The following is a 19,607-nucleotide window of genomic DNA, read 5'->3' on the forward strand; positions in this document are numbered from 1 at the left end:
AGAAAATACATGTAAATATTTTAAAATCTTCTTTGTATATTTCTTTACTTTTTGCAGACATGGCATTGTAACACTACAAGCTCAGTCTGAAGCCAACAGAAAACTTTGGTTGGAAGCAATGGATGGAAAAGAGCCAGTATGTGATTATATATAACAAAGATGGTTATCAGTATTCCTTCCTGTTACATTCATCTCCATGTTCCACATGTTGTGGCATCCAATCAGTGCCCCGAAGATAAGGCTGATTGGGAAGGGGGAAAGGGATGTGAAGTGCGATTTTCTTTTTTCTGAGCCTCCTCCTCTCTCTTGCTCCTGTCTCACTTCAGATCCTCCACTTTGAGTTGAGCTTGTGTTCGGTTTATGGTTTAGTTCCTCCTGGAGGCAGCCAAGGAGAAACAATAAAAATTGTTTTTTTTCGATATTTCAAGTCATTTGCTCTTCGATCCACAGGGCTGTAAGAAAGAAGCCTCACAGTCAAGTATCATCTTTCTTGTCCTGTAACATAATTTTTAATTCCCACATTTGCTTTTCCAGTTTGTACACATTGGGTTGAACCTTTCAAGCCTGCTGTTAGGATGGTGGATGGGAGGTGGGGGGGTGGCATGGCAATCTTAATGAGGTGAGAGGCAAAAAATGCAGCTTCCCATATGTGGGTTCTACTTTTTGAATCAAGTTTTCAGAACCTTTCAGACACACTACTGATTGGTTAAAATGCATTTTAAGATACAAAACTAATTATTCCATACCCTAAAATTCACAAAAGAAAATCATATTTTAAATCCTTTTCATAAGACATGGCACAAAACTGAGTGGTAACAAATGGCTGAATTGTGATAACATTTGGGAAAGGGTAACTGAAAAATGGCTGTGTGCTGTGATTAGGAGACAGTGAGAATTGCAGATGCTGGAGAGTCAGAGTTAATAAAGCGTGGCACCGGAAAAGGCACAGCAGGTCAGGCAGCATCCGAGGAGCAAGAGTCAGCATTTCAGTCAGGATCCTTCTTCAGGACTGGCGAGGGGGAAGGGGGTTGAGAAATAAATTGAGGAAGGACAGGTGGGGCTACGGAAAAGATAGGCAATACGTGGGTGAAGGTAGGAGGTGATAGTGACAGGTGGGAAGGAAGATGGACAAGTAGGTCAGGTCAAGAGCGCAGATCTGAGTCAGAGGGTTGGATCTGGGAGGGGAGATTTGGAAACTAGTGAATTCAATGTTCGTGCCGTGTGGTTATCAGCTCCCGAGGTGGAAGATGAGGTATTCCTTCTTCAGTTGGATTCACCAGTTTCCGAATCTCCCCTCCCCCCACCCTATCCCAGATCCAACCGTCCGACTCAGATCCACCGTCTTGACCTGACCTACCTGTCTATCTTCCTTGCCACCTATCTGCTCCATCCCCCTACCGACCTATCATTATCACAACCTACCTTTGCCCACCCAGTGCCTACCTTTCCTCTAGCCCCACCCCTCCTTTATCTCTCAATCCCCATCCCCCTTCTCCAGTCCTGAAGAAGATTCCTATCTAAAACATCAACTTACTTGCTCCTCAGATGCTGCCTGACCTGCTGTGCCTTTGAGGAGAAAGTGAGGTCTGCAGATGCTGGAGATCAGAGCTGGAAATGTGTTGCTGGAAAAGCGCAGCAGGTCAGGCAGCATCCAGGGAACAGGAGAATCGACGTTTCGGACTACACCTCCTCCCATCCTGCCTCCTGTAAAAACGCCATCCCATTCTCCCAATTCCTTCGACTCCGCCGCATCTGCTCCCAGGAGGACCAGTTCCAAAAACGCACATCCCAGATGGCCTCCTTCTTCAAGGACCGCAATTTCCCCCCCGACGTGGTCGACGATGCCCTCCACCGCATCTCTTCCACTTTCCGCTCCTCCGCCCTTGAGCCCCGCCCCTCCAACCGCCACCAGGACAGAACCCCACTGGTCCTCACCTACCACCCCACCAATCTCCATGTACAGCGCATCATCCGCCGTCATTTCCGCTACCTCCAAACGGACCCCACCACCAAGGATATATTTCCCTCCCCTCCCCTATCAGCATTCCGTAAAGACCACTCCCTCCGTGACTCCCTCGTCAGATCCACACCCCCCACCAACCCAACCTCCACTCCTGGCACCTTCCCCTGCAACCGCAGGAGGTGCAAGACTTGCGCCCACACCTCCCCCCTCACCTCCCTCCAAGGCTCCAAAGGAAACTTCCATATCCGCCACAGATTCACCTGCACCTCCACACACATCATCTATTGCATCCTCTGCACCCAATGTGGCCTCCTCTATATTGGGGAGACAGGCCGGCTACTTGCGGAGCGTTTCAGAGAACACCTCTGGGACACCCGGACCAACCAACCCAACCACCCTGTAGCTCAACATTTCAATTCTCCCTCCCATTCCACCAAGGATATGCAGGTCTTTGGACTCCTCCATCGTCAGACCACAACAAAACGACGGTTGGAGGAAGAACGCCTCATCTTCCGCCTAGGAACCCTCCAACCAAAAGGGATGAACTCGGATTTCACCAGTTTCCTCATTTCCCCTCCCCCCACCCTGTCTCAGTCAAATCCATCAAATTCAGCACCGCCTTCCTAACCTGCAATCTTCTTCCCGACCTCTCCGCCCCCACCCCAGTCTGACCTATCACCCTCACCTTGACCTCTTTCCACCTATCACATTTCCGACGCCCCTCCCCCAAGTCCCTCCTCCCTACCTTTTATCTTAGCCTGCTGGACAAACTTTCCTCATTCCTGAAGAAGGGCTTATGCCCGAAACGTCGATTCTCCTGTTCCCTGGATGCTGCCTGACCTGCTGCGCTTTTCCAGCAACACATTTCCTGCTGTGCCTTTTCCAACACCTTATCAACTATATGCTCTTATTGACTTGGTTCATAGATCAAAGTAACAGCAAAGTGTCAGGGCAGCTTCTGGACTTTATGATATTTTTAAAAATTAAGATACATTGGTTGGAATATTACTGTTTCAAATTTACAGCTTAAGAGTAAATAGATCGATTAATTTTTAATGAAATTTATAACACAAACAATATGTCAGGTGAACTCTATGGAAAATTTCTAAATTGTTTTCATTCAGAGACTATTGCATAGTAAATATTCGATTTCAGTATTAGTGCTTTGCTTTTACTGCTCAATTTGAAATTTTACCTCAAATTATAAAAATCAAAAATTACTACAGGTAGTTTGGTATTTTATCAACATTGTCAAATTGTTAATAATACCTTTTTTTCAGATATACACTCTGCCACCTCTTAGCAAGAAAGAAGAATGTAAGTAACTTTGTCATCTTAGAAATGCATGACTTATTATTGTTCCTTACACATGGTTTAAAGGTTTTAATATATAGCTGTTTATTTTAAATGAATACAAGCAAAATAAAGTGGCAAATCTATTAAATGTAGTCACCTATTAAAACATATCATCATATGTTATCAAGCAGTACACATCAAATTGTGTCACAGGTATGTGCAATTCATGCCAAAAAAACTCATGGTTTTCTGTATTTCAAAATAATTAATTATATAGAGTTGTATAGCATATAAACTGCGATTTGTTACTCCTACATGTGAAGAAGATAAAAATTTGTAAAAACCAAAAGAACTGCGGCAGCTGGAAATCAGAAACAAAAACAGAAACTGCTGGAAAAGCTCAGCAGGTCTGGCAGTATCTGTGGAGAAACATCCTCAGTGCTTGGGAGCCTCCTGTGAAGCGCTGGAGGAAAGATCACAGAAGCGCTTCACTGGAGGCTCCCAAGCACTGAGGATGTCACCTAGACAGGGGACGAAACGTCTGCAACACAAATTCCCAGCTCGGCGAACAGAACCACAACAACGAGCACCCGAGCTACAAATCTTCTCCCAAACTTTGAACTAGAATGCCTGTTTGTCCACCCGTGTCTAGGAGAAATTGGTTTGTGCACACATCTTGAACACAATAAGAGTTCTCTCAATATCTGTGACACCAAGGCTCCTGAGATTGCAACTTCCAAACTCTCAACTGCTTCTATTGAAAGGGACATGGGCAGCAGATACATGGGAACACCACCACTTACAAATCCAGGAATGTCTCTCCCCTCTTCCCCCCCCCCCCACCAAAGGAAAACAGCATTGTGGGCATATCAACATCAAATGGACTTCAATGTTTCAAGAAGGTAGCTTACCATTATCTTCTCAAGGGCAATTAGGAATGAGCAATGATTTCCTCAAGGCAGTGGAGCCTACATCCCCTGAATGAATAAAAATCAATTACTCCCTGTAGAATTGTGCAATTCGAAACAACTGTAGAAAACAGTGAACAATCATAGATCCATAACCACAGCGAAAGAAATTAACCAGCCATTGACCTCTAAATAATTGATGATCCTTTTAAATAAGATTGGTGGGAATCCTTCCTGTTGCTAAATGTGTGTTTAGCTATGCAGGGTTAAAAGAAGGCATTGCTGGAGTGCTGAAGTCCTAAATCAGCATTGTATGCTGAGCAATGCAATGATCCACCTGCTCACGTATATGCAGAGACCATGCAGTGTATTTTGTAACTCTTAAAAACTTTAGGAGGTAATGTTCTTTTCCCACTGCCCCCAAGTCTCACGTCTATCTTATTATGGAGCTTGAAATCCATTTTACTTCTTTAAAAATACTTGCTAAACTGAGAGGAACCAACTCAATAATCCTATTTAACCATTTAGAATTGTCTTTTAATAAGTGTTAATAATTTTGAGATTTTCTCTTTAATATCTCATCCATTATGCATTATATTAATTTTTTCTTTTCAGTTATTTAGCTGAGACTGCTGGCAAAGGAACATTCTGTTTTGGTTAATGTAACTTGCAGTTAAAATATATTTAAAACCTGTTCAATGTTACTTTATCATTGGGAACAAAGAACAATAACTGCCTCTTTTTCTTGAATATTTAGCAAATTCATTTTATGTTGCACTCCATAAAACAACAGATACAGACAGCACATGTAGACATGGGAATTTCAGTAACTAAAAAAAAATAGGCTCAGATTTAAAGGTTCCATTGGATATTTGTTGAAAGGTGATTAACTTGAGTTTTAATGTTGTTGAAAACTATTTTCAGATACATGACTAACAAGAATAACATTGTAATTTCTATGTTTTATTCTCCCGAATTTGCTGAATAATTACTTGTGAAACTAAGGGATGCAATTTTGTTTTGCAGTGTACCTTAATGAGGCAGGTTTTAATTTTGTAAAGAAATGCATTGAAGCTGTGGAGGCAAGAGGTATGAGATTGACTGCTTTTTCTTGATACTGAACTTGTAAACAGTGATTCCTAAATGGGCAATTTTGTTAAAATCACAAATTTATTGTCAATAGCATGACATATTTTGAGTCAAATCCTCCAAGTATGTTATTCGGTTCAGCAGCATTGAAGATACGTTTCACTAACTAGAGCACCGAGATTGCAGGGGAATCGAGTGAAATGGGGGGGGGAGAGAAGGTCATGGAAAGAGGAACTGGATGATTGGAAACAGGTGAAGAACAGTGTGAGGGGAACAATCCCTACAGAATCAGAATGAAGGAGTGAGGTTGTAAGGCCTTCCTGGGTGCCTATTGCACTCTCAACTACCTTCTCCCTAGCCCCTCCCCTCCCATTTATCTGTCCACGAGGCTTGCAGCCTCATTCCTGATGAAGCGCTCCGGCCCGAAGCATCGATTTTCCTGCTCCTTGGATGCTGCCTGACCTGCTGTGCTTTTCCAACACCACTCTAATCTTGTTGCAAAGTTTTAGCCAGCTGAAATATCATGTCAATTTATTGCTGCCAGCATGAGGAGACAGAGCCTCCAGAACTTCTTTGTGGTATAAGTGAAAGAAACTATGTGCAGAGCAGCTGTAGAATCGAAAGGAGGATTTACAATCGTGTATTTCAAAATGCATTTAGGCATTGAAAAGCTGCATTGAAAGGTTCGTGTTGCAGTTTTGATAAAAAAGTTTGCTTTGTTTTATCAATTCTGTTCGCAAAATACTTGCCATTGATAAATCTTTCACTTGAAAAGCCTGTCGGCAAATAATTATATTCTTACATAGTTCCACTTTTGGTTTTGGAGGTTAATACATCTTTGAATATTCATATCAATCACAGCATTACCTAACAATGTTACTGGTACTGATACAGATAAATATTAATGATTTTCTTGAGTTTTTATTGACTGAGTCTGCCTCCAAAGTTTACAATGGAATTGGATTAATTGATTAATATTGATTTGACATTTTTCACTTCATTGATTTTCTATCTGCCCTTTCTGTGATATACATTCTTTCACCACCGTGAATTGATCTCATTTTGAATTGTTATTAAAACTGTACTTTGAATCTTTCAAAGCAGTTTATCAAACCCCTGATGCACCTTATTCTTCGATGGCAGGTACATAGTACCTTTCACTTTATAATCATGTGAGTGCCACTCCATGACTAACCAGTGGGAGGTGTACCTCAGTATTATAGAGTTCATACTGCTTAATCATACCAGTTGAACACAATTTATCAAGAATTGACAAAACTGATATTCATCCTGCAATCAGAAATGTGTGAATGTCTGATGAGACTCAGAGCTTGATTTGTTGCTATTGGTGGCAGAGATCTCTGTATATTGCCTCTAAGTTGGCAGCTGAGTTAAACCTATGATATTTGTCCAACAACAAGCTATGCAAGTAAAGCATATACATTGTTGGAAACAAATTTATTTTTGAGCTGAAGATTATAATCATCTAAAGTTTTCATCCAGTAGTTCTACAAACAAAACTGGAAGAACTAGACAAAATTAAAATCTAAAAGGTGTGGAAGCTGGAAATCTGAAATAAAAACAGGAAATGCTGGCGTATGGTTCTATATATAGAACCTAAAATCTATTTTACTTTATTAAAAATACTTGCTGTCGTCTTTATGGTCTGGCACTATTTGTGGAGCGAGAAGGAGTTAGGGATTCAGGTCTGTGACCTCTCATCAGAAACCTTTCAAAGTCATTGATTCTGGAGAAGAGCTGGAAGGTTGGAAAACTGCCAGTGTGACACCTCTGTTTAAAATGGAGGGAAACAAAGAGAAGGTAACTCAGGCTGATTAGCTTCACGTCTACTGTTGGAAAAATGTTGGATTCCATTATTAAGGAAGTAAAGAAGCAGCTTTGAAAAATCATAGTCAAGCAAAGTCAGCATGGCTTCAAGAAAAGGAAATAGTGTCTGACTGATTTATTAACGTTTTTTAAGGAAGTCTTGAGCAGAGTGAGTAGATGGAAGCCAGCAGATTTGTTGTATTTGATGTCAAGCAGGCATTCACCTATAAACAGTGAAGTCCACGCTGTTAGAGATAGTAAACTGGCAGGGGCAGAGAACTGGCTAATGGGCAGGAAAGTGCACGTGGGGATATGGAGTTTTCTTTCAGGGAGGCAACAGGGAACAGACCTAGGACTGTTTGTTGTTTGTAATAGAGCATAGAACATAGAAAAGTACAACACTGAACATGCTCTTTGGCCCACGACGTTGTGCCAAGGATTATTCTGAATCTAAAAATAAAATACCCTAACCTACGCATCCCTCAATTCACTGCTGTCCATGTGCATGTCCAGCAGTTGCCTAATGACTCTGCTTCCACCATCACCGCTGGCAACGCATTCCATTCAATCACAACTCTCTGCGTAAAGAACCTACCTCTGACGTCTCCTCTATACCTTGCTCCTAAATATCTTAAAACTATGACCCTTCGTGACAATCAGTCCTGCCCTGAGGAAACGTCTCTGGCTACTGACTCTATCCATGCCTCTCATTACCTTGTATACCTCAATCAGGTCACCTCTACTCTTCTCTCCAGAGAGAAAAGTCCAAGCTTAGTCAACCTCTCTTCGTAAGACAAGCCCTCCAGTCCAGGCAGCATCCTGGTAAACCTTCTTTGCACCCTCTCCAAAGCCTCTGTATCTTTCCTATAGTAGGGCAACCAGAACTGAACACAATATTCCAAGTGTGGTCTCACTAAGACCTTGTAGAGCTGCAGCAAAACCTTGCGGCTCTTAAACTCAATCCCCCTGTTAATGAAAGCCAAAACACCATATGCTTTCTTAACATCCCTATCAACTTTGAGGGATCTATACACTTGAACACCAAGATCCCTCTGTTCCTCCACACTGCCATGAATCCTGTCTTTAATCTTATATTCAACATTCAAGTTCGACCTTCCAAAATGCAATGCTTTGCATTTATCCAGGTTGAACTCCATCTGCCATTTCTCAGCCCAGCTCTGCATCCTGTCTATGTCATGATGCAGCCTGCAATAGCCCTCGATACTATCAAAGGCATCTCCAACTTTTGTGTCATCTTCAAATTTACTAACCAACCCCTCAACCTCCTCATCAAAGTCATTTATAAAAACTCCAAACAGCAGAGGCCCAAGCACAGAGCCCTGTGGGATACCTCTCAACACTGTCCTCCAGGGAGAATACTTTCCATCTACAACCACACTCTGCCTTCTGTCAGCCAGCCAATTCTGAATCCAAATAGCCAAATCTCCCTGTATCCCATACCTCCTGACTTTATGAATGAGCCTACCATGGGGAACTTTATCAAATGTCTTGCTGATGTCCATATATACCACATCCGTTGCTCGACCTTCATCTACCTGTCTTGTCAACTCCTCAAAGAACTCAATAAGATTAGTTAGGCATGACCTGCCCCTCACAAAGCCATGCTGATTGTCTTTAATCACACTATGCTTTTCCAAATCGTCATAAATCCTATCCCTCAGAATTCTTCCCAAAACTTTGCTGACCACAGACGTGAGACTGACTGGTCTGTAATTGCCAGGGATTTCCCTATTCCCCTCGAAACATTTGCCTCCGTCCAATCCTCCGGTATGACTCCCGTGATGCGTGAGGAGGTAAAGATCCTCGCCAGCGGCTTAGCAACCTCCTTTCTCACTTATCAGAGCAGCCTGGGATAAATCTGGTCTGGCCCTGGGGACTTATCAATCTTAATGTTTTCCAAAATTTCCAGCACATCAACTTCATCAATCTTGATCTGTTCAAGACTGTATCCCAGCTCCTCAAAGTTCTCATTCACAACAAGGTCCCTTTCCTTTGTGAAAATGGAAGCAAAAAAACTCATTTAGGGCTTCCCCTATCTGCTCAGACTCCAGCACAAGTTCCCTCCACTATCCCTGATCGGCCCTACCTTCTCCCTGATCATTCTCTTATTCCTCATGTATGAGTAAAATGCCTTTGGGTTCTCCCTAATCCTTTCTGCCAAACCTTTTTCGTGCCCCCTCCTGGCTCTCCTCAGTCCATTTCTGAGCTCCTTTCTAGCAAGCTTATAATCCTCTAAAGCTGTGCTAGATCCTTGCTTCCTCCACCTTACATAAGCCGCCTTCTTCCTTTTGGCGAGAAGCTCCTCTATTCTCATTATCCACGATTCCTTAATCTTGCCCCTTCTTACCTGTCTCAGAGGAACAAATTTGTGCATCACTCACAACAACCGCTCCTTAAACAGTCTCCACATGTCTGCTGTGCCCTTTCTGTGGAACAATTGCTCCCAGTCTGTACTTCCCAACTCCTGTCTGATAACGTCATAATTTCCTTTTCCCCAATTAAATATCTTCCCTCAGTAACTTCTCCTTTCCCTCTCCAAGGCTATGGTAAATGTGAGGCAGTTGTGATCACTGTCACCAAAGTGTTCTCCCACCGTGAGATCTGACACCTGTCCTGGCTCATTGCCGAGCACCAAATCTAAAATGGCCTCTCCCCTTGTCGGTCTACCTACATACCGAGTAAGGAAACTCTCTTCAACACATCGGACAAAAACTGTTCCATCAAAACCATCTGCTCTAAGGAGGTTCCAGTCGATATTGGGAAAGTTGAGTCACCCATAACAACAACCCTGCTACTTCTGCATTTTCCAAAATCTGTTGGCCTATGAATTCTTCAATCTCCCTCCTCCTATTAGGGGGTCTGTAGCAAACCCCTAATGAGGTGGCTGCTCCCTGGCTGTTCCTAACTTTCACCCATACTGTCTCAGTCGACAAACCTTCCTCGATAACCTTCGTTTCTGTAGCTGTGATGCATTGTCTGATTAGGAAATGTGTTGCTGGAAAAGCGCAGCAGGTCAGGCAGCATCTAGGGAACAGGAGAATCGACGTTTCAGGCATTAGCCCTTCTTCAGGAGAAGGAAACACAGAATGCTAAATGTACAGATGCAGCTAGTAATCAGGAAGGGTAAAGGAATGGTGGTCTTTATTTCAAGCAGGTTTGAGTATACAAGTCGGCAAGTATTGCTTTAACTGTACAAGGTGTTGGTGATGCCACATCTGGAGTACTGTGAGCTGTGTTTTGATCCTCTTATTTAAAGAAAGATTGTTTAATTGGAGACAGTTCAGAGAAGGTTCACAGTCTGATTACCAGAATGGATGGATTTACTTATGAGCAAAGACTAAACAGGTTAGGACTCTACTCGCTGGAGAGGTGATTGCATTGAAACATAGAGATTTCTAAAGAAGGTTGACATGGTCAATGCTGAAAAGATGTTCTTGCTCATGGGAGAATCTAGGACCTAGAGGGCATAGTCTCAGAATGAAGGGGCACCAATTTAAAACTGAGATGAAAATACACTTCTTCTTTCAGAGGGTTTAGAGTCTTTGGAACCACTTGCCACAAAGAACTGGGAGCAGAGATCTTATGTATGTTTAAAGATGAAATGGCTTTTTGATCAGCCATTTTGGAAATCAACAATTTCGGAAAAATGGCAGGAAAGTGTACGTTAGAAATGCTGGATCAGCTGTGATCCTACTGAGTGGCAGAGCAGGATTGAGGAGCCATAACAGCTGGCTCCTATTCCTATTTTATGTGGTATCAGGGACCTGAAATAGTAATTCTGCTCTCCTCTCCACTAATGTTGCCAGTCCTGCTATATTAAAAAATTATTATTTCCAACACTTTTGCATTAGAGAAAATCAAACACACAATATAATTATTTTTCACTGATTACTTGTTGGAATTTAGTATGTGCCATTTGATGTTCATAATTTTTTTGGAAGGACTTGTTTGATTCTCAATTTTTCTCAGTATTTTTAACCTTGACATATCTATTTGAAGGTATTAATGCCATGGGACTGTACAGAATGAGTGGAGTAAATTCCAAAGTGCAGAAGCTAATGAATACTGTATTTGGTAAGACGTTACATTAATTCTCAAAAGGAGCTGCACAGATTATACATTGCATATTTTTCATTTGATGTACTGGATTGTATATGTTTTTTAAAAAGCTTATTCTTAGATTTTCAATTATTAAACAAAGCTGTAAACTTTTACATAGACCTGTTTCATATATCCCTAAATGCCTTGGTACATTTATTAGCTCTGTGTAGGTAAAGGTCGATTTATTGCAGATCTTTGTCTAGAGGATCTGTTTCTTAAAACATGACTTGTATGTAGATAAGACTACAACATGCATGATGTTTTAGACATGTAAATAGAACTTTTGACGCATGGTGTATTTGGGATAGTAGTTAGTGTTTTAAAGTCAGGCAAATTTCTGCTTCATCTAACATTTTTTATCATATTTTTAAGAAAAATGAAAGTCGATTTCTATGTTAATTTTGAATCTATTCTGACTCCTTACAATGGAAGGACATCAGATGGAAATCCCATAGCAATATTAATATCGAGCATGGCATTTCTTAATTACTTTGGCTGGCTTTCCAGAAAGTAAATATCTGCTGATGTCCTCGTATAAATATAAATGAATAATCAAGTCTCATTTTGGAGGTAAGAGGGAAAAAATGAAATAATGAGCAAAAAAAAAAATCATCATTTGCTGTTGGCAGGTTATTTTCCTCAACCTTTGCAGTATGTCATAATGAAAATATGTTTCACGTTAATAATGCAGTGTGGAGTTTTGTTAAGGATTGTGTTAAACTTTTTAAAATGAATTTTGATTGTCTGTTCCCAGTAAAACTTGAAATACTTGCAAGCATAAGCATCTAATTCATGCATGATATTGTGAATAATCAATTAATTAGGGGGGCAAGGTGGTTCAGTGGTTAGCACTGCTGCCTCACCACGCCAAGAACTTGGGTACAATTCCACCCTCGGGCAAATGTGTGGAGTTTGCACATTCTCCCCGTGTCTGCATGGGTTCCTCTGGATGCTCCAGTTTCCTCCCACAGTCCAAAGATGTGCTGTTTAGGTGGATTAGCCTAAGGTGGATTAGGTGGGAAATGCAAGCTTAGAGAGAGAGGGTAGGGGAGTGGGTCTGGGTCTGGGTGGGATGCTGTTCAGAGGGTCAGTGTGCACTCAATGAGTTGAATGGCCTGCTTCCACACTGTAGGGATTCTACAATTCTACGATTAATTTCTGTGTTATACTGTCATAATTAAAAATAACAGAAAGGTTATGCTACTCTGCATTTTTATAAACATTAATACTGGCATAATACCATAATGTCAATTATACTAGCTTGCAACAGGCAGAATTGAATAGGACACAAGGTGGTATTATTGGTAATTAATCAGACAAATGGATTAACATACAATATTTTTAAACATTTGTCCAAAGTGTATACTTCGGCTGCTTATAATGGTACTTATTCCTTTGCAAAATTTCAATAATTGGCTAAGTTAATCATGTCCAGACACCCGACAGCCTTGTATGGCTGGGACTGATCCTATGCATGTAATTTGTACTGTGCAGGTTTTCTGTGCTCACTGTGTTTGTGGGCAAAAAGATCCATTTATATTATGTATCTGTGAATCACACTGCATTTCCTGGATAAATTACTGTGCCTTTGTTATCTGTCTTTACCTGGGAGTGATAATGATAATATTATGGGACTATGGAACCTCAGGTAAATGTTATGGGGACATGGATTGCAATCCAATTAAGACAGATGTTGGAATTCCAATTCAATAAAAATCTAGAATAAAAAAGCTAGTTTAATGATGATTGTTGATTGTTGTAAAAACCCATCCGATTCACTAATGACCTCTAGTGTCTGCAATCCTTATCTGGTCTGGCCTAAGTTTGACTCTTGACCCACAGCAATGAGGTTGACTCTTAACTGCCCTCCACCAATTTGGATAAGCAAGATGCCTCACCAGTAATGCCCACGTCTCATGAATAAATTTTTAGAAAACGTTACTCTTATGACTCATAGTCGGAAGAAACAAAAAAGAGCTTCTGAGGGCAGATAGGTAGGACAGGTGACATTTTATTGCAAATACAAGCTGACATTTGTAAATGTGTTGCTATTTTACATTGTCATCTATCTGATCCATTCTCATTGTAACTACAGCTACAAGAATCAAGTTACATAGGTTACCCATCCTCAGCACCATATAATTTATGCTCTTGGGTCCAGCAACTTCCCAACTTCGTCCAGAGGCTCACTGAGGATGTTACCTAGTATCGGACAAAACATCTGAAAATGAACCTTCCAGCTCAATGAGCAAACCTACAACCAGAACTTCCCAACTGCCTGACTGCTTTCAGTGAATAGCCAGACTGCCAAAAAAAATCAAACCAGAGATAAGCTGAGCTGGGAGAACTGCCTTTCATTGTACAAGTTTTTTTTAAATCTTGGAAGCCTTTGCCTGAGGCAGTATCTATTAGCTATAATCAAATTGACTCTAGAAGCCTTCCAAGCCCAGACTTTTCTGAACCTCTGTTTTTATGACCCCCCTGAAAAAATACCAAGGACAACATAACCTTGTTAAAAGAGCAGCATTCATCACAATAGACACATGTGCAATGATTGAATGTATCCTGACCAAAGTACAAATTTGTTTTACTGTCTGATCAAATTGTCCAATATAATTCAACTCCGAAGTACTGGGTCATACCATTCAAAAGCAACTCCTTTGCTTGGCTATTGCACCAAATAGTAAAACTAGTATTTTTCTAATCTTCTACTCCTGCCTATTAACTTGTCGCTGATTTGGATCCAGCACTTCTGTTATGCTACATGCTCAAGCACCACTCTCCACTGAAAGTTTAACTTGAGAATTGGATGCTACAGAAGGCAGCCATTGCAAGTTACAAAAAAGGAAATACATTTGGTTTTATCATTATGGTTTTGCTGAGGGAAATTCTATATAATGAAGAATGGCTGAGAAATGCATAATATTCCTGTAAAACCTTCATGGTTGGCAGTTGGGTTTTTTGTAAAACAAAGTCTTGATTTTTGGAAAATGGTTTGTCCTGTGTAAACTAGTTGAAGCTGTGATGTTTATCATGTTTATATTCTTCAATAAGTATACGTGTTGTAAAATTAAATTGCTGTCTTTGTTAAACTTAATATATATAATTTTCCTCTCTCGATAGCACCTAAAGCAGCACCTGACATGGAACTTGATAGTGAATTGTGGGATATGAAGACCATTACAAGTGGCCTTAAAAACTATCTCAGGTATGGGTTAATGGGGAATAACTGGGGCTGACTTTTGCAGTTTTGATATGGTTAATGGAGGGAGAACAAGAAGTGTGCACTCCCCTCGCTCCTACTCTCACTGTTTTGCATTTTGAGTCAGCTTTTATGAAGGGGATTTCCAATCCAAATCCTATGTGAGGCAAAATGCCTCGCAGGAGAAGATGGGAGGTATGTTCCAGCCACCAATTTAAAGGACCCCTTCAATCTCACTCTTTCCAAAATTGTTATGTCAATCTATAAAACTAAACAAATCAAGTCTACTGATAACAAAATGCTGTTGCTACACACGGGAAAGGTCCTGTTTGCAGGCCTTTTTGTTTGTCCCCTTGAAGCTTCCTTAGACATGGCATACCGCATTACATGTTTCCCATATGACTAATGAAAAACGGAATGTTACAGTCAATTGCTTTTTAACAGGCTTAATAGTTCTTTTTTAAAGAGGGGGTGGCTTCACATTTCAGCATTTACTCACTTTCTGTATTATCAGTGACTGGTGGAATAGAGTCAGCTTGTTTGAGCAGATATTGTCACATTTTATTTTATGTTGGCTACATTTCTAGCGGATCTCACTCCTCCAATATTAGGTGCATTAGAATCTATTACATTCATATGAATGGACAAACCAGGCCTAAGTTAAAATATATGAAAGACAATGTAACTTATAAGGAAGAAATGTCAAAGCATTGTACTGCAGTGCCAGAATAAAGTTTAGACATTTAATTTTCTCAAATGACCAGGAGGGAAATGATATGACTTTACATTCTTTTGCGGTCATGCCATCTTGTGAATTTTGTAAGTCTCAATAAAAGCTTTCATAGACAGAATACATAAGTATTACATGTGTTCATCACTATCTATCTGACCATCTACATGTGCAGCTGCATCCCTTCCTGACATGGGGAACTTGTTGACAGCAGTAGGGCCAGCGCCTTAATTCGTAAAACAATCTGCAGCCACACTCGGTGCTGCTAGCAACATTCCATACTGAGTACACATTGGGCTTCTCCACCCAATGTATATGCTTTACTGCAGTTCTGAAGAATGGTCACTGAGCCCAAAACATTAATTCTCTGATTTCTGTCCACAGAAGCTGAGGTTTTCTGCATATTTCTGTTTTTGTTTCTGATTTCTAGCATACAGCACAGAAACAGTCACTTTGATCGAACTAGTCCATGCTGAACATCATCCCAAACAAATCCAGTCCCACTTGCCTGTTCCTGGCCCATATTCATCTAAACCTTTCCTATTTATGTACTGATCCAAATGTCTTTTAAATGTTGTAATTGTGCTGACATCCACCGCTTCCTCAGGAAGTTAATTCCACACGCGTACCACCCTCTGTGTAAAACATTTGCCCCCAAGTCTTTTATAAATCTCTCTTCTCTCACCTTAAAAATGAGCACTCCAGTCTTGAAATCCTCCATCCTAGGAAAAAGGCACCTACCATTAACTCTCTGTATATCCCTCATGATTTTATAAACTTCTATAAGGTCACCTCTCAACCTCCTATGCTCCAGTGGAAAAGAATCCCAGTCTATCTAGCCTTTCTTTATGACTCAGATCTTCCATACCCAGCAACACCCTGGTCAATCTCTTCTGAACCCTCTCCAGCTTAATAATTGCCTCCCTGTAACTGGGCAACCAAAACAGAACACAGTATTCCAGAACAGGCCTCACTAATGTCCTGAACAAGAACAACATGACGCACAATCTCCTGTACTCAAAGGACTGAACAATGAAGGCAAGTGTGCTGAACACCTTTTTCACCATCCTGTCTACCTAACACTACCCAAGGCCCCACCAATAATTGTATAAGCCCTACCTTTGTTTGTTATATTAAAATGCAATACTTCACATTCATTTTTTAATTTAGGTTTTAAAATAAATTGGGAAAGGAATTTACTAACACTCTGGCATTCTGCCATTGCTTTCCAATACTCTGGGTACTATTCGAGAGAAGTACTCAAAGACAGTTGACAGTTTAGAATCTTGCATATGGGGGCACACATTTTTGCTACTCAGCAATTAGAAAATCGTGGTGTTATGCTGGCATAACTAGTGGTATGTCAGGTTTGGATTTATTTGGTTGCTTGTGGTTCATCATCAAGTTACAAATCACTATAAAAGTTACCAAATGTCTAAATCCTAATCGAGGGTATTTTTTTTCTATCCTAGATGCCTTGTAGAACCATTGATGACTTATAAACTGCATAAGGATTTAATTGCAGCTGTTAGTAAGTAGCTATTATAAAGATTCAGCATTATTTTCTGCACTAGTTTGAAAGTAATAGCCTTTTAAGAGAAGACTGAGAACACAGAGTTTACATGCTTTTCATGTTGGATGCAGCAGATAGGTCAGTTATTGCTGTGATCCTGGAGTTTTTTTATTGGTTTCTGAATCATTTCAAGTAGTGCAAATGAAAATTCAGATGTAAGCCATTCTGCCTCATGCTGAATTTTGTCAGGTTGGCAGTGGCCCCAAAAAAGGACCAGAAAGGTGGAGGCAAACCTGCTTTTCTTTCTATGCTGACAGATCCAAACTTTCAGTTGAATACTGGAAGGTTGAATAAAATTGTCATGGAGAAAATTCAATTATTAAAGTTTCAGTTTGAAGGTAAATTTCTTCCATAAATTGAGTTTCATGCTGAAGTGATTAATGGTTGTTGTGCAGTTTAAGGGGGAAAGAATGTATTTGGCCATCAGATAGTCATTATTTTAAAATACATTCTTTGAATGAAAGGTATCATGCAAACTGAAATATCAGTTTAATCTACTATTAATTCTAGCATTTTTAAAAAGTGTCAATAGACACTTAGGGCAGCACGGTGGCACAGTGGTTCGCACCACTGCCTCTCAGCGCCAGAGACCCGGGTTCAATTCTCGCCTCAGGCGACTCTCTGTGTGGAGTTTGCACATTCTCCCCGTGTCTGCGTGGGTTTCCTCCGGGTGCTCCGGTTAGGTGAATTGGCCGTGCTAAATTGTAGTGTTGGGGAAGGGGTAAATTTAGGGGAATGGGTCTGGGTGGGTTGCGCTTCAGCGGGTCGGTGTGGACTTGTTGGGCTGAAGGGCCTGTTTTCACACTGGAAGTAAGTAATCTAATCTATAGACTGAATCTATTGTACAAACTTCTACAGAATCAGATGACCAAAATTACAGAGTTCGTGCTGTTCATGCATTGGTTTATAAATTGCCAGAAAAGAACAGAGAGATGCTTGACCTTTTGCTGAAACATTTGGTGAAGTGAGTAGTTTTATGTTCTTTCAGTCATTACAAGATGTCTGTCAATGGTAATCATGCTTATTTAATTTATTTTGCATTTTAGAAATGTAATTTAACATCTTGAAATTAGTTTACTGTTTTATAACACTTCATAATTTTAATGTCAGAGTAATCTGTTAATTGAAGGATACTGGTAATGTCATTACTTGCAAGGATGAAATGTGAGTGTTTTTGATAAAATGCATTAACTTTCTCCAATCAAATTAATCTATAAGGTACCAACTTAATTCTTAATTTTAAAGTGTTTCAGACTACTCAAGTATTTAACAACATAGTCAATTTAGGATAGTCTCAATACTGAACAAGTCTCTCCCACCAGATGTACTATTATACCTAATTTTTGCACGTTCCTCAACTTTGGACCACTGCGAATACCCCAACCTTCAACCAAACTATTCTAGCTTGGAATCAAATAGCAAAACATATACAAAATCAAATTATAATACAAAATACGAATAAAATGTAGACCTTGAAAATGGGGCTGAATTGCATCTGTTACCTTGGTTCAATTATCCTTCCAACTTTTCCTTCATATGTTTTTTCCCTACCCTTTTCAAAGTGTTCTCTCTAGTGACAGAAAATTGAAAGGTTTATGCCCAAAACATTAACTCTCCTGCTCCTAGGATGCTGCCTGACCTGCTGTGCTTTTCCAGCACCACACTTTTCAACTCTGATCTCCAGCATCTGCAGTCCTCACCTTCTCATAGGATCTTTGTGTCAAAGACAAAGTGACCATTATTCATGTGAACCTTTATAGTTGAAATCCAGCAAATTATTCACTGAAAGGACTTGACAAACATGAGAATGTGCTTCCAGTAAATGTGTCTTGGCGATTAGAGCTGGAACACTTTGCTCCATCAAATCTAACTATATTATCTAGTTAAATAACTTTAACTCTAACTTCTAAACTGACCAGGGATGGAAACATGGATCTCTCAAATAATGAAAATCTTGTGAAAACATTGGCTAGAAAAAGTAAAGAATAATATCTAATTTAAACAAAGTTCGAATTGACAGATGTACTCCAGGCTGCCAGTTCAGAAAATGTGCTTTTCCTTTGAACAACTTACAAAATAAATGAGTGCAATAATAATGGTAGCAAACATGAAGAGAAAATATGACCAAGGTAAATTAGTCATACCTCACATGGATGACCTACAAAACTTTACAAAAAAACCTCTCCTCCAGTATCATGTCCAGGAACTAGAGTTCACATTAAAAGCGAGGAACATAGTGCAGATTTTCTGTTAGCCATTAATCATTTCTGCAGTATCGATGGGAGTTAAACATGGGCACCCCAGTTGTTTGGAAGAATATTTATGTTTGCAGAACAGTTCAGATCCACATAATGGCTATGTATCAAATTGTAAAAGTAAAACAAATGAACCAAAAGAAAAAGGCATTGAGGAGATGAAGTAGTTTGAATAAAAATATGTTTTTGGTTCAGATAAATACAAAGCTGAGATTGGGAAAGGGACTTGCCAAACAAATTTAGAATGGAATTGCAACTAAATGATCTTCGAGCATTAGGCATTGTTACGACACAGAGGCCAAACCCCTCTGTTAATAAAAACCAAATATCCAGAAAAGTTCGCCTCATAATCTGTTAAAAGTATGAGGAAGTGAAAGAGAACTCCTAAGTTCCATTATTTAAAGAAAAATAACAATTTATTTTCCTAATAGAACACTAAACAAAACTATTAACAAATCCAAGCCCCCTTTTTTCTCAACTAATTACTATCTGACCCAGACTCTATAAAAATGTTACTCTAATAATACAGTTATTAAACATTACATTAACCAAATTCCAAGTCCACACAGTGGGCGGCACGGTGGCACAGTGGTTAGCACTGCTGCCTCACAGCGCCTGAGACCCGGGTTCAATTCCCGCCTC

The 19,607-nt window shown here is 40.2% G+C and overlaps 1 protein-coding gene across 2 annotated transcripts in view; it reads left to right on the plus strand.

Annotated features, from left to right (window-relative positions):
* The window catches only part of arhgap42a (Rho GTPase activating protein 42a), a 381,038-nt gene that overhangs the window by 309,679 nt on the left and 51,752 nt on the right, over positions 1-19,607 (plus strand). For both annotated transcript variants that reach the window (XM_043698407.2, XM_043698409.2), the window contains 7 exons: positions 58-136; positions 3,244-3,280; positions 5,194-5,256; positions 11,104-11,178; positions 14,329-14,413; positions 16,610-16,668; positions 17,569-17,674. In XM_043698407.2, the coding sequence (XP_043554342.1) occupies positions 58-136; positions 3,244-3,280; positions 5,194-5,256; positions 11,104-11,178; positions 14,329-14,413; positions 16,610-16,668; positions 17,569-17,674 (504 nt within the window). The remainder of the gene's footprint in view (positions 1-57; positions 137-3,243; positions 3,281-5,193; positions 5,257-11,103; positions 11,179-14,328; positions 14,414-16,609; positions 16,669-17,568; positions 17,675-19,607) is intronic.

Source organism: Chiloscyllium plagiosum, unplaced genomic scaffold, assembly GCF_037043375.1.
Source record: "Chiloscyllium plagiosum isolate Xiang-an unplaced genomic scaffold, Cpla_swu_hap1 HiC_scaffold_6, whole genome shotgun sequence".
Classification (NCBI taxonomy): Eukaryota; Metazoa; Chordata; class Chondrichthyes; order Orectolobiformes; family Hemiscylliidae; genus Chiloscyllium; species Chiloscyllium plagiosum.